The sequence below is a fragment of the Drosophila sechellia genome, chromosome 2R, assembly GCF_004382195.2.
Source record: "Drosophila sechellia strain sech25 chromosome 2R, ASM438219v1, whole genome shotgun sequence".
NCBI lineage: Eukaryota > Metazoa > Arthropoda > Insecta > Diptera > Drosophilidae > Drosophila > Drosophila sechellia.
Genome location: NC_045950.1, coordinates 7683355 through 7697927, shown reverse-complemented (window position 1 = coordinate 7697927; position 14573 = coordinate 7683355). Strand labels below are relative to the sequence as shown.

The 14573-nt window shown below is 45.7% G+C and overlaps 1 protein-coding gene and 1 long non-coding RNA gene across 2 annotated transcripts; both read left to right on the top strand.

Annotated features, from left to right (window-relative positions):
* Positions 1 to 1932: 1932 nt before the first annotated feature.
* LOC116800541 lies at positions 1933 to 3253 on the top strand. Its single transcript, XR_004361470.1, has 3 exons — positions 1933 to 2266; positions 2444 to 2898; positions 2954 to 3253. It is a non-coding gene; the product is annotated as an uncharacterized LOC116800541 (long non-coding RNA).
* A 7060-nt stretch (positions 3254 to 10313) lies between these two features.
* On the top strand, positions 10314 to 14158 carry LOC6608682 (segmentation polarity homeobox protein engrailed). Its single transcript, XM_002033375.2, has 3 exons — positions 10314 to 11810; positions 12944 to 13041; positions 13327 to 14158. The coding sequence occupies exons 1-3, from the start codon at positions 10505 to 10507 to the stop codon at positions 13573 to 13575; spliced, it is 1653 nt and encodes a 550-aa protein (XP_002033411.1). The 5' UTR covers positions 10314 to 10504; the 3' UTR covers positions 13576 to 14158.
* The last annotated feature ends 415 nt before the right edge of the window (positions 14159 to 14573 follow it).

The window sequence follows — 14573 nt, the reverse complement described above, 5'->3', positions numbered from 1 at the left end:
TACTATCGCCACCTTGTGGATGTGGATCCATGGCTGTGGATGCGCCTCGGATGGATCCGAGAAGCAATTAACCGGGCTCATCCGTCCCATGGCGAGTGCCCCATTGATTGCAGATCGAGGGGATCCGTTATCGGGCGCACTGGCGATAATTGCGGCAACCAATTTGTAAGATACTTTTATGACAGATACAGATACAGACGCGGCAGTATAATGCAAGATCTATGGCCCATACCGCACATACGGCACACATGAATAATGCAGGCATGAAAATGGCCAACGCATTTATTTCACTTAATGCGATTTTTATCGATGGCGGGCCATGAAACTCTGGAAACTCCCATTACAAATCACCGTTAATGAAGTCCAAGTCCAGCTCGCGATATAATCTGGCGAAACATGGAAGCGCTGCTGGAGCCGAGGAATTTGCGAGTGCGTTGCTGGAAAGTTGTTGATTGGATCGTTTGGGCCAAAGAAAGTGTGCAACCCAAGGCTGCTCCGAAGGCTGTCAGCGCAATTAACCCGGCAAGATGGGTAATTACAAGCGGATCGCATGGCCCATTTAGCGCCACGCGTTTCCAACTCACTCACAATGACCGATGACACAAAGGACACACGACCTGTGACCTTAGGACCTGCTTCTTGATTCTCTGACACGCGAGCCACGCGCACCATTCCACTTCCAAGGACTAACAGTAGGCAGGCATCCTTGAGATCGAGATCCTGGCAAGGTTTATGACGCTACTCGGCGACCTTGCCTTTCGTTGGGGGGTCCAAAGTCAATCGGAGCATCGCTCCCGACATAACCTTGGCCACCAACAAATCAATCAGTCACAGTAGCTGCTGTCTTCCATGGAACACTCTGTATCATCATGTCCTGCACCTTAAAAAATATTCAAACCCTGCTTATTTGCTACACAACTAAAGAAAAATATAAACATTCACATTTTCCAACATAAATAAATTTATGTAACGGAAAACCATTATTTAACTTAAAAGGAAGAAATAAATTTAAAATTTAAAACTATTTTAAGTTCTTAAAAATGATTAAAGATTCTAAATATTCGATACTGCCTTTATCCCCTGTGCATTCTCAGTTTGCCTGAACCTGTCATTGTTTGTCCCGGATGACACTAATCCCGCTTATAATTTTATTGGGCTTTCGAGCGGCACTTGGCGTGGGTGTCCATATCCCCTCGAATCCCCCTTTGACCATCTTATGTGGCAACGGTAGCGAAATATTCTGACATGCGGCTTTTGACAAACCCAATTCATCATCGCCGCAAACTTGAGAAGGGAATGAGTCCAAGCGGCTTAGTGTCCATGGCTGTGATGCATGATCGATTAATTGGATGTGGACTATCCGGAATCCAGTACAGTGGAGCCCCTGGATGGAAGGCCAAATCATGCACACAACTCAATTGCAGACAAATTAAGTTTTCATGGGCCGGACGAGACTTTTCCAAATTGAATTTTTCAACAGTTTCATAGGAACTGCGGCGGTCAGGTGTTCAAGCAAAAGCTTTTTATCTGGCCATGCGAAATACTTTATGACTCAACAATCGATGGAGCCTCCGTGGATTTCATTTTCATGCCTTTTTCGAAGGAACTGCCGCTTTTGGGTGTTCGTGTTAATAATTTAGCTTCTTATCGCCAGTGCCGACGTTCATATTGGTTACTGGTTGGGGGAAGTATCATATCCTATCCTATTCCATGCCATATCGCCTGTCTGTCAGCCAGCGGATAGTGGAATAGTTCTGGCCCCCTTCCCTTGCCAATTAGCGGGCTCTTGGCACTTGGCATTAGATACCCCGTTCTGGGCCTAATTGGCAGGCGTTGAGTTTGGCTTATCAACGCAGCCACTCGATAACTTGCCACAGACAATGGCCCAAAAGGGTGGGGCAGGGGGGTGCAGTGTGGAGTTCGAGCCAAACTGGAACCTGAACACGAAGACCACACACGACGCATGCGCAAACGAGATTTAAATGAGTCGCAACTCTCTCACGATTCTGAGTTTCAGCGAAATCCGCAAGGGCGCAGTACATTTTTCCATCTCCCTCTTTTGGGTGCATGGAATGCCACGCATTTCAGAGATACTTTTGGCACCTCAGCGGCGATTAAATGCACACGCACGAACCAGATACTCAAAGAGAAAAGCAGATAGTTTTCCGCTGGCTGATAACAAACCCACTTTTGAACAAACTTTTGCATGATTTGAAATGGTTAATTATAAAGTGCATCTGGGAGGATTTATTGGACAATCGTATTGGTAACTAAATAAGTTTGAAGTTTCGTAATAATTTTCTCCTTTTAAATGTGTCTTATGACTAATTGCTACGCAAATAATATAAAGATGTAAAGAAAGACATTATAAAAAAGAAACTGTTTCTACCTTTCTAAAAGTGTGCTTTCTTTAATGTACCTTTAAAGCTATCCTTATTTTCAGTGTAACTAACGAAGTCGAAGGACGGGAACCGCGGTAAGCGGCTTTTGGGCCGACTCTCCCTTTTAATTGCCAAGTACAAGGACCACACACGCGGTCCGGTCCGCTGGAGAGGCTAGAGATTAGGGGGCATTTTAAATGTAAATCGACAGCCGGCAGCCCAACGGTCGCACATCCATTTGTTGTCACAACAAAGGGGCAATGAAAAATGAGGCAACCAACAGGTTGCCATCGCCTCTAAGACGCGATAAGATGACAATGACCTGACCGCAAAGTGCCCCCAAAATGCAACCGCAGCAGCATCCCAATGGGCCATAGACCAATGTGCCCCTTCCAGGGCCCTGGATTTCCATCTCCCTTGTTCCGTGTGACACTAATGTCCTGTATGGCATTTGTCGGTGTCGGCATCTCTCGTTTGTCCACCGCCGCTTATCGGATTGCCCCGAAACAAATGGAAGGTAGGAATAATAGACGGGAAAACCCCATGCCACAAAATAACCATACCATTTTCAGATTCTCTGACCCCTTGCCACTCGCCTCATAATTTACGATCAGCCGAAGCCTGTAAGTGCTTTCCTCTGATTGTAATAACAATATTTTGCTTTCGGCTTTCGCTGCATGATTAACTGAAAAGCCAAGAAAACCCGATCGGCGGCTTGTCAGCTTGTTAAGTCGAAGTGGAGATTGGCTTAGAAACGAAAGCGCGAAATGCGTTAATTTCGCGGCCAATTGACGTGTTCGATGCTTGGTGGCAAGCCTTTCGGCTGCATACACTGCAAAAAATATATTTTAAAAGTAAAAATATCTTTGAAAGGCAACCAATTTGTATCTACTTCAAAAAGATATTATATTGAAAATAATTTATTTAAATATTTATAATAAATAAAGTATTATAATGTCACATAACTTTGTATAAAAATATCATAAGGATTTTTTCCTCCAAATATGATTTTCATATTTTTGGTAAAACAATATATAGCAGTCAATATATATATACAATACAATATATTGACTAGATCTTTATAATTTTTTACCATGTTGCCAGCCGCTCCTCTGCCCACTGATTGAGCAGAGTGCGCCACATGGACGCGGACGTGCCAGGGAGCTTGTCCAGCGTGTTGCTGCTGCTTGTTTGCAGCGGCTGCTGTTGGTTTTAGCCGCTAATCAGAGTTGGCCGCCTGACTGATTCAATTGACTTGGCCGGCGAGTGGCAAGAGATGGCTTGGGGTTCGGAGGAGGAAGTGCACCTCCCATGAGGCCCCCAACCTGCTGCTCACTTAACGCTTGATTTGATAAATGAATAGTGGCGGGGAAAAGGGGACAGCAGAACCGAACCGAGCTCAGCTGGCTGCCTGCAAATATTTGCACTGCACTTAGCACTCAGCCCCTTTTGGCCAACCCCCCCCTCCCGTTTGGACGGCATTTTGAAAGCTTCAATCAAGCAAAGCCACCACAAACGCAAAAGCAAAAGCGGTAGCAACCAGCGGGTTTAGCTCGAGCCGCCTCAGCGACTGCAATTATGTGGAATGAGGTGCTAATTTATGGATTTGAAAAAAAGAAAAAACACTTTTTACCCCAGCCGAGCAATTTTCGCGTCCATAATTTACACTATTCCTCTGATTGCTCAGTTAGCTAACGGTTTTCACCTATATTATGCATTTAAGTGGAACTAAACGCTTGTTTACGCGGCGTTTGTGGGGATGTTTCAAGTTGTTTTGTGGGTGGAAGATATTACAAAATGATACCCCCTACAGAAATCATATCCAGGCTGAAGATGATGTCATGATTGTTTTTGCGAAGATGATTAAAAGTAGTGATTCAAGCTGTCGTTATTTTCTGAGTCGGAAATAGTTGGCATATTTGTGGTGCGCCTTGATTAGTAAAACAATTGAGGTGCTGATGGGTAACGATTAGTAAATTTCTGCATAATTATAAGAAAATCATAGCATGCTAAATTTTAGTAAATTTAGCTAAATAACTTTTTAACAAGGTATGGAATATTTAAAAGAAATTGGAAACAAGCAATACGTAAGAATAAATAATATGATCTAATATGATCCCACCGAATATCTCGACTTAAATTAATATGCAGGCTCATTTCATAATGATAAGTAAATATCCATTTCAAGTATCCTATACCGCACTAATTGTTCCGACGTGACCCGAACTCGGAATTGGGTACCATGCAGAGCCGCATCGAACAGATATCATCCTCGAATCGTCCAATGGGAGAGACGCGTTAATTTAATGTGAGTTTCAGGTCATTGGTAGGAAAACCGAAATTGATTGCCCCAATCTGGGCGAGCGATCTCCCAGTTCTCTCTGCTCGAGTGTGTAAGTGAGAAACCTTGTAGATACATCCAGCCATGTGTATCTGTATCTGGCCGTTGATGGGTCCATATCTAAGGCATCTTTCATGGGTTCGTAGGTAAGGCTATAGTTTTTCGGTTTTCGGCATTTTTGAGGGCGTGTTTGCCGTTGTTGTTGTTACCGCAATCATTCCCTCCACTAATTATTTATTACGCTTTAGCGTCGCGCAGCGAGATATAGATACATTTTCGTTGGGGATCCTCCATTCTCAGGAAATTTGTTTATTTATGGCCGATGGTGGCTTTGTTATTAAAATGTTATTGGATTTCTCTCGCTTTCCAGCTGGGAGAGCCCAAGATTGGGCCAAGATCATTAGGCCGTACATGGTGTGGTGTGGGGGGTGTTGTGATAAATGATTTCCATTCTAGCTATTCCGACAGTTTCCCTGCCTGCCATTTGCTGGGTTTAATGTTCCCTGTTCTTCTGTGGCCCATAAATTGGCTTTATTTTTCATTTCGGGCATTTTCAGGTGTCAGCCACGATAAAATGGCCGCCTTGGAGTGTTCTCGATCCTTTGAACTAGCGCCGAATTTCGGGGAGTGGTGGAAAATGGAAAATGATTTTCCCAGTCAAGGACAAGCCACCCAGAAGGTTTTGCTGCTGGTCGTGTGACTCCAGTGGCCTTGATTAAATCGAAAAAACAAGAAGACTAAAGGGAAAACATCATTAGAAGGCAGGCTAAAGCACCTCAATTAGTTGGGCAGCAAGGACGAGTCAAGGTCGCCGGTGGGAACTCATTTGCAGTTGCTGCCGTTCGCAGCTTCCGTAGCCTTCGTCCTGTTTTTCAATATTTCGAATACCTTGGGCCTTGTCCTGCCAACCGCACAATTATTTGCAGCCGGAAAGGAGACCTCCTGTTGCGTTAGCGTGGCTAATCGCCCGGCACTTGTCCTTGTCCTTGGCCAACATCTGTGAGCCTCCGTCTGAGCCTGTCTAATATCCTTAGAGCGCATCCTGGCCGACTTTCATGCTTTGCGGTTTAATCGAGTTAACAGATTTGCGAGGAGTTGTGTATTGGGACTGTTTGCAAACACCAGTTCGCTTAGGTTTTTATTGGATTAACCGCACACAAAACACACAAAAGTGTCTTAAGTCTCTGAAGTCGCTTATCCTTTGGCTTATGCAATTTTGTTTAGGCAGATTTCCTGGAAAATGCCTGTGGCAAATCGCCAATTAAGTGGGCGTCGTACAAGAGATTTAGGACACCAGCAAAGGCCGATATTGTGATCGTATAAGAGTTCAGCAACTTTCACCTGTCTTTAGCGAAATTTTCACTAAAAACAAACCAAAGCGAAACTTTAAGCCAACAAAATTAATTGCCATTTAGGCATTAAAATAAGATATTAAACACTTAGGAGCAATTAGCGGCCAAGACAGAAGAGCAAATATCAATAGCGAATGGCAGAAAGCGGCTAACGAGCCTGGCTAAAACTGACAAATTAGCTGAGAAAACAATTTGCGGCGAGTGGCAAATTAAACAAATTACAGCTTTGCCGGCAACTTGCAGCGGAAATTAGCCAGCAAAACCGAGTGGGTTAATTGATCGCAAACATGTTAAAAGGCTCATGCAAATCTGGTCAGATGAAGTCATAAAATTCTTACGACGTTCGTCGAAACTTTTTGGCTCGATTTTGAGATTTTGAAATGCCATTCGAGTTAATAAAATTAATAAAAATCGCCAAACAACGGCCAGCCAAATAGCAATAAATATGAAACTCGTTCTTTTGTTTCGGCCAATCCATCCGATCTATTAGCTGGCTATTTTCCCTGGGCAAATAAAGTAGTCAAATTTATAATCAACAAGTTCATTAACATTTAACCCTAAACGAAAAACGACAAAACAACAACAGTCACGATAAAAACAACCAAAGGCGACAACTCAACGGATGAGCAGCAACCCAACAAAAAATGTATTTTTAACAAATTAAAAATTGTTTAAAGCCTGAGGCATTGTGCGTATTAAGCGAAGGGGCGGACGGGGAATGGGCCACGTTTGGGCCAACAGGAGGTGGAAATGATGGGAGTCGGTCCAAAGTGAAGCGAAGGCAGCAAGCTCACTGACAAACGATTTACGAACAGAGTTAAATTTTAATTAAAGCGAGCCCAGAAAGCTTGGATTGCCACACAATATAACGAATCAGGAAATACTCTAATCACAAGAATAGGATATAAAAAAATACAAGTATTAAAGGGAATATTGTGTGCCTAAATATATAACTTCCTCTATTTTTACCCAATCGTAACCAATAAATCACAGGCAAAAGTATGAACAATATATTACCCAAAAATCTCTATCTAGATAACTATTGTGTATCCCAAAATAAATCATGCTGACTATATCGAATATCACACGGAAACCTTTTATCTTCCTAAGTGGCGCGCTTTCCCCATTAATTCCAGTGTTACTTTCGGCATATCACTGCAACAGATCGCCAGTTCCAATTACGAGTGGTAACTCTATACCCAAATAGTTCCCAGAAGCAGTGCACCTCTCCGGAATGGTAGGGTATGCAAATGACGGACGGACGGACAGCTCATTTGTCCGGAGCAAGGGGAAGTGGGGCAAAGAACCGGGATTCGTGTGTACGTACGAGTATATTATGACTCGCATGTGTGGCCATTAATAACTCCCGATCGCCACTCGCTGGCACTCAGCAAAGCGGACGGATTTACGCATTCGACTGCGTAAAATATGAATTTTAAATTACCCAGTCTCAGATTCAGTTTCCCGCTTCAGTTCCCATTTCCAGTTACTGTTGTTGAGTCGAAGAGAAAATACGCTTTTGATGAGGAGGGCAATCTTGAGTTGGGGCCCAACACGGCGTGCATTTAATTTTTACCAGTTTTCGATCCAGTTTTAATATCAATTCCAGTGCGACAATTGAGTTGTAGCCTGTGATTAAGTCCCTTATGCAATTGGGATTGTTATTGCCCAGCAATTTTGAGGTAATTGGATAATTTAAATTCGAAACCAAAATCTTAAGGAGCTTATATTGTCTTTTTGACAGGTTGTATAGTTTTTAATATTATTATTAACCATTCACGTTTCAGTATTCTGTATGTTACTATTCATTTTTGACTCTAATAATGTTACTTCATATTCTTAGCATTTCGAATCCCATTGATATGATCGCACATATAAACCAACATTAAAATAAACATTTTCATACAGCGTAATGTGTTTCTTTGGTATGCTTTGGCACCCTGACAAGTTCGTTGTTTGAGTCTTTTGTTTGGCCGGCAGCAACGAAGCTGAGAAAAAGCCATTAGAGATCGAAAAGTAACCGAAACAGAAATAGAAACAGAAACAGTAGCCGAAGTGGTGGAAAGGCAAAGCTCATTAGCAGTTACCATTTTATCCAAACAAAGCACAAAAGCAGCCACAGCAACAATAGCAACAATAGCAACAACAGCAGCAGCATCAGAAACAAGTTGAAAACTTTAATTAACGCATTTTTACGCAACTGTCGGCAGCAGTTTAACCCTTTTCGTGGCCAAATGCTGAGCAAACACGACAACGGTAATAATTGAAAATCATGGCAATCAAAGCGGTAAGTGTGTAGGGGAATGGAACGGAGTGGAAGGGTGGAAGTTGAGCGGAAAATCAACAGCTGCCGACGGCATAAGCAACAATGGGTAAGAGGAAGACGGTCAAAGGGGGTGTGCGAGAGAGAGGCAGCAGCCATTGTTGTCATGCGTGAGAGAGCAGGGCAGAGTGAGCGAGAAGCGCACAACAGTGCGAGAGCGAGTGGTACAACTATCTATTCGAAGTTCGAAATTCAAAAAGGGGAAATAGAGCGGGCTCCGTTCCAGTTTCCAGTTTTTCCATCTACGACTTTTAATGGCTGACCGCAGACTGGAAGGTGCGTTCGAACCGGTTAAAACCGAATCGAAACGGTTAAGGCCTCTCAACGGCATTTCAATTTATGCATCTGCGCTGTTCAAATATATTTATTAATTTATATTCGATTCGAGTCCATTTGATACTAATAAAAATGCGCATAAAAATTGAATAAATTTCGGCCCATTGATTGTGGAACAGGTTATCCACGAAATTTGCTCTAAATATGGATTATGGCTTATTGTCTGGGCGTTAGTTTATTGGCGCGAATTGCTTATATCACAATTGGCAACAGGAAATAGGTGGGAGTGGTGGCGAGATTACTCTCTAATTAAATCCTTTGCCCCATAAATCAGTAGCCCACATGGCAATGATCGCTTTTATTATGCAAAAATTAACACAACAAAATCCGTTGGCTATAAGGCAATTCATTAGCGACTTCGTTATTTGATTTCGGTTTTATTCAGTTCGAACAGATTCGTTGATTTATGAGCTATATATCAGGGGTTATATGTTCGGAATCCCACATCTCTACACTATTTGCAGCACATGTTTCACATTTGTAGATCTTCGGTTGATTAGAGCCCCACAAAAAAGCGTTATTGTTAATGTCCAATGCCAAATGGCGTTCGTTTTTAACACCTTCTAAAGTTTGTTTTGACAGTTAGCGATGGTTTTCCATTCGCTCGTCTGGCAAATCGATATTCGATGGGCAAATAAATAAATTAAATGTCAATTAAATATCAATCAATTGCGTCAGCTGTTTTTCAAGGCACATTTAACTGGTTAATTGAAGGCCTCCAAAATAAATTGTCATTCTGTATTTAGCGTATTTTTGTGAAAAATCGCAAATGATTCTGGTGCTGGAAGTGGGGGTGATAAAAAGTTTCCCTCTATTTAAATTAAAACAATTAGCTTTGCGGTTTTGTTCCTCTCTCTCGTTTCCCCCTCTTCACATGGCCTAAAGGTGGTGTCGATAAAGTTGTAGGCTGTAGAAAACGCAGATTGAAACGTCGCGGCCGAAAACAAAATCAACAAAAACTAAATGCTTATGAAAAGTGTCTGCGGAAAGAGATGGCATGTGGCTCTCCACCTCATGGAAAGGCAGCCATTTTCCTGGCCTACTCGCAGTGGGTGTGAGCAGTGCCGCTATATGGCCCCCACTCGGTAACGCCCCGTGAGAGAGGGAGAGCTTGCGCCTGCGCAGTTCGCTGGGGACACAGTTGTCAACCGGCTGACAGCTCCAGCATGCGCATAATAAAGTCATATTGCTGCCTAACAAGCCCCCCTCGCCAAATTGGCAAGAGAGAGTGAGAGCGAAAGGGAGCGAGCGAGAGAGCGCTCAGGCCAGCTAACAGGAGTGAGTGAGCAGGAGAAACCGGTTCGCATGGGGCAGGTGACAAGGCTAAGAGAGAGCGAAAATCGATCAGTGTAAGGCCGAAAAGACCCATCTTCCACTCTCATCTCTTCATGTCACTGTCACCAACTGCTGTCACTCACTCACTCGCTCGCTCGCACACACTTCGCCAGCTACTTGTGCGATCTCGCCCTCTCGCTCCCGCACTCGGACCTCTCTTTCGCCCGTGACAGTTCAATCGGCTCTCGCGTTAACTCTCCCCGACGTCGGCGCTGCGATTCCGAAGTAGTCAACTAATTCAGTCGTTGCGCTCGATGTGAACAGACGTGCGTGTCGGAACAACAGTTGCAAATCAAACACGAAAGCATAAGCCAAACAAAAAACAGCAAACAGAATCAGAAGAATCTGAGCAATCAGAAGAATCAGTGGCCCAGTGTCAAGTGACCTAGTGACAAGTGTCTTAAGCGAGTTGCGATTTAGCACCAAGTCAAAACCAATGGCCCTGGAGGATCGCTGCAGTCCACAGTCAGCGCCCAGCCCCGTTACCCTACAAATGCAGCACCTTCACCACCAGCAACAGCAGCAGCAGCAACAGCAAATGCAGCACCTCCATCAGCTGCAGCAACTGCAGCAGTTGCACCAACAGCAACTGGCCGCCGGTGTCTTCCACCATCCGGCAATGGCCTTCGATGCCGCTGCAGCCGCCGCTGCTGCAGCAGCTGCTGCGGCCGCCCACGCCCATGCTGCTGCACTGCAGCAGCGCCTCAGTGGCAGTGGATCGCCCGCATCCTGCTCCACGCCCGCCTCGTCCACGCCGCTGACCATCAAGGAGGAGGAAAGCGACTCCGTGATCGGTGACATGAGTTTCCACAATCAGACGCACACAACCAACGAGGAGGAGGAGGCGGAGGAGGATGACGACATTGATGTGGATGTGGATGATACGTCGGCGGGCGGACGCCTGCCACCACCCGCCCACCAGCAGCAGTCGACGGCCAAACCATCGCTGGCCTTTTCCATCTCCAACATCCTGAGCGATCGTTTTGGAGATGTCCAGAAGCCGGGCAAGTCCATGGAGAACCAGGCCAGCATCTTCCGCCCCTTCGAGGCGAATCGCTCCCAGACTGCCACGCCCTCCGCCTTCACAAGAGTGGATCTGCTGGAGTTCAGCCGGCAACAGCAGGCTGCTGCCGCAGCCGCTACTGCGGCCATGATGCTGGAACGGGCCAACTTCCTTAACTGCTTCAATCCGGCTGCTTATCCCAGGATACACGAGGAAATCGTGCAGAGTCGCCTGCGCAGGAGTGCAGCCAATGCCGTCATCCCGCCGCCCATGAGCTCCAAGATGAGCGATGCCAATCCCGAGAAATCCGCTCTGGGATCCCTGTGCAAGGCGGTCTCGCAGATCGGACAACCTGCTGCCCCGACGATGACCCAACCTCCGCTGAGCAGCAGTGCCAGCAGCTTGGCCAGTCCGCCACCCGCCTCCAATGCCTCCACCATCAGCAGCACCTCCTCCGTGGCCACCAGCTCGAGCTCCTCCTCGTCGGGTTGCTCCTCGGCGACCAGCTCCTTGAACTCCTCGCCCAGTAGCCGACTGGGAGCCAGTGGATCCGGAGTCAATGCCAGCAGTCCCCAGCCGCAGCCAATCCCGCCGCCATCCGCCGTTAGCCGAGATTCCGGCATGGAGTCCTCGGATGACACGCGTTCCGAGACGGGATCCACCACCACAGAGGGCGGCAAGAATGAAATGTGGCCCGCCTGGGTGTACTGCACCCGCTACAGCGATCGTCCCAGCTCAGGTTAGTATCTATGCCATTACCTAGCGTGTAAGTGGGTCAGAATGAGGCTTCGTCGGGCACCATCTTCAGCGTTGTCAATACAAGGAAGTCCCAAAGGTTCGGTATAAAAAAACGATGTGAAAATGGTAAATGGTATATGGTTACATGGGGACCACCCTTGGGGAGCGTTATGTTGGCGGCAGTCTTTCAAGCAGCTCTGTTTTGTGTCATAAATCCGAAGGACACTGCCACAATTAGGCGACACGCGGACAATGGCAATGAGCCCGAATCTGACTCCCATTTCTATAACCATGCCCATTCCCATTCCCATTTCGTATCCGAATCCGAATCCGATTTTGGGCCTCACGCAGTGCAGCGCTGCTTTTGAAGAGCGACACTTTATGTGACAACATGTAGCGCATAGGCAGCGCTTGTCTATCGGAACTGTTACATCCTCGGGTCGAAGGTCACCGCTCACGCACACACGCCACGCAGAAGCAGCGACCCTAAAATGCGCTGACGATTGACAGGGGAAAATCGGGTGCGGGAGAGATGTGATGGCGGGGGAAGCCCCTTCGAAAGGAGAAGAGATTTTCCATTGACAAGCGGAGATTTTCCTTGCAGCTCTTCTTAGATCGTGTGTTAATTGACGAGTTAAGTGCTTTTTTATGGCCGGCAATGGTTTTTTAATTTGGTGTCGATGCAATCGATGGCAGCCCATAAGCGAGGCGTTGATGGCCCCACTCCGCGGCTAGGAATTAATCAAACGATCTCCACTTACTGGCGGTCAATTAAATTATAATTTACAATGTGTGGAAATCTAATAAGCACTTCGGATTGCCGCGGTCCCGCGTTGCCAATTAGCCGGTGACTTGGACTTAGTCGCTAATTAGAGAGTTGGCTAGCTGGCAAATCATTTGCCTAAAATATGCCGTAGACCTTTGGGTTCGTTAGCTCGCCGGAGTTCTACTCTTCTCCTCCGCTGACAGCTGACAAATTGAACACTTCCCCGCCAGCACGCGAAAGGGAGCTCCAGCTCCGGCCGAGGAATTCCGCCCAGACATATGCTAATTGAATCATTAATATTATTAATAGTATGTGGCGCATTTATGCAAATAGAACTAACGTATTTCTCGTGTTTTTGTTTATTACAGGACCCCGCTACCGCCGCCCCAAACAGCCAAAGGACAAGACCAACGACGAGAAGCGTCCACGCACCGCCTTCTCCAGCGAGCAGTTGGCCCGCCTCAAGGTGAGATTCAGTTCCTTTTTCCATATATGGGCTATGGTGTATACACTATACCAATATCCATCCATATCCATATCCAATTGCCCTACGCTTGTTGTGTCATATTTGCACCAAAATATTGACACCGCCCGCTGCTAATGCATCCTGGCCACCACATCCCGTCCGTACTTAACCAATTAGCCACGCTCGGCCGAAACCGCAAATAATTGATTTTCCCTACCTGACTATACAACATGGATATCCTTGCCATCCGAAACTCATCCAGCATTCCATTTCTTCCACTTACAGCGGGAGTTCAACGAGAATCGCTATCTGACCGAGCGGAGACGCCAGCAGCTGAGCAGCGAGTTGGGCCTGAACGAGGCGCAGATCAAGATCTGGTTCCAGAACAAGCGGGCCAAGATCAAGAAGTCGACAGGCTCCAAGAATCCGCTGGCCCTGCAGCTGATGGCCCAGGGATTGTACAACCACACCACCGTGCCGCTGACCAAGGAGGAGGAGGAGCTCGAGATGCGCATGAACGGGCAGATCCCCTAAGCGCTGACCACTGGTTACCCATAAGGGGTTACTCCTTCTGACGGGGGCGTGCAATATTCGAGGGCGTACAAATGGTTTTCATGTGATATAATTGTAGCGTACATATGTTTTTGTATATATCTCTAAAAACATATATATATATGTATAACCCTAACCTAGACTAAGATCCATCCGTAGCGAATTTGAGCTGTAAGTTGTTGGCGTATTTATTTAACCACCCCTGGATAGCCGAAAGTATTCGTAATCACCCGACACAAAGCCTTTCGCTATCGCCGCACTTCAAAAGCTTCGACCTTCAGACGTTTATTCCTACCTAAAACTATCTATAGTTATTACTCCCTATAAATTACGCGCTTGCAACCGCTCTGTAAATTAAGTAACTTAACAGTTCCCTAGCCTAATTCCTAGTTTACACACTTAAGGATTGCTATGAAAGAGTATTTTAGTTTCTAAGCGAAATGTTAACGATCAACTAATAGCTGGCAAATGCACCTAAGAAAATAACAACGAAATGTTTGTGCTAAAGCAGGTTCAAGAAAAGAAAATTAAAAACAAAATAAAACAATTATGGAAAAAATTAAAATGCAATTGGTTTCCTCTGGGAGTTGGAAGGGTGCACGATTAAAGGAAAAAATGCCACCCATATATCGGAGGACATGCGGCCTAATCGTTGGCCTTATTTGTACTTTGTGTAGGGCGCCATTATCTTCGCTCCGCTTTTTCATCTGTCACATCAAAGGCTATAGAACATTAAATCACGAACACTTGTCGTCGGACGAGGGTGCTGCTAATTGCACAATCACATTCCGAACCAAAATCGGAGGCCGTCGCCGAGTAACGGCGGCTCTGGCTCTTCGATTCCATTCCGTTTAATTAAAGCCAAATCCGCGCGTTGTATAAACAAATATCTGTGACGAGACAGAAGCCCAACAAACAGAAAATAAAAATGCAAAACTAAAGCGGCAGGGAGCAGTCATCTAATGATTTATTGGCACAGA

Bases quoted from the DNA above. Each gene is read 5' to 3' on its own strand.
- LOC6608682 (XM_002033375.2), top strand. From the start codon at position 10,505: ATGGCCCTGGAGGATCGCTGCAGTCCACAGTCAGCGCCCAGCCCCGTT. The intron at 11,811-12,943 runs GTTAGTATCTAT...TGTTTATTACAG, and splicing joins CAGCGATCGTCCCAGCTCAG to GACCCCGCTACCGCCGCCCC. The intron at 13,042-13,326 runs GTGAGATTCAGT...TTCCACTTACAG, and splicing joins AGCAGTTGGCCCGCCTCAAG to CGGGAGTTCAACGAGAATCG.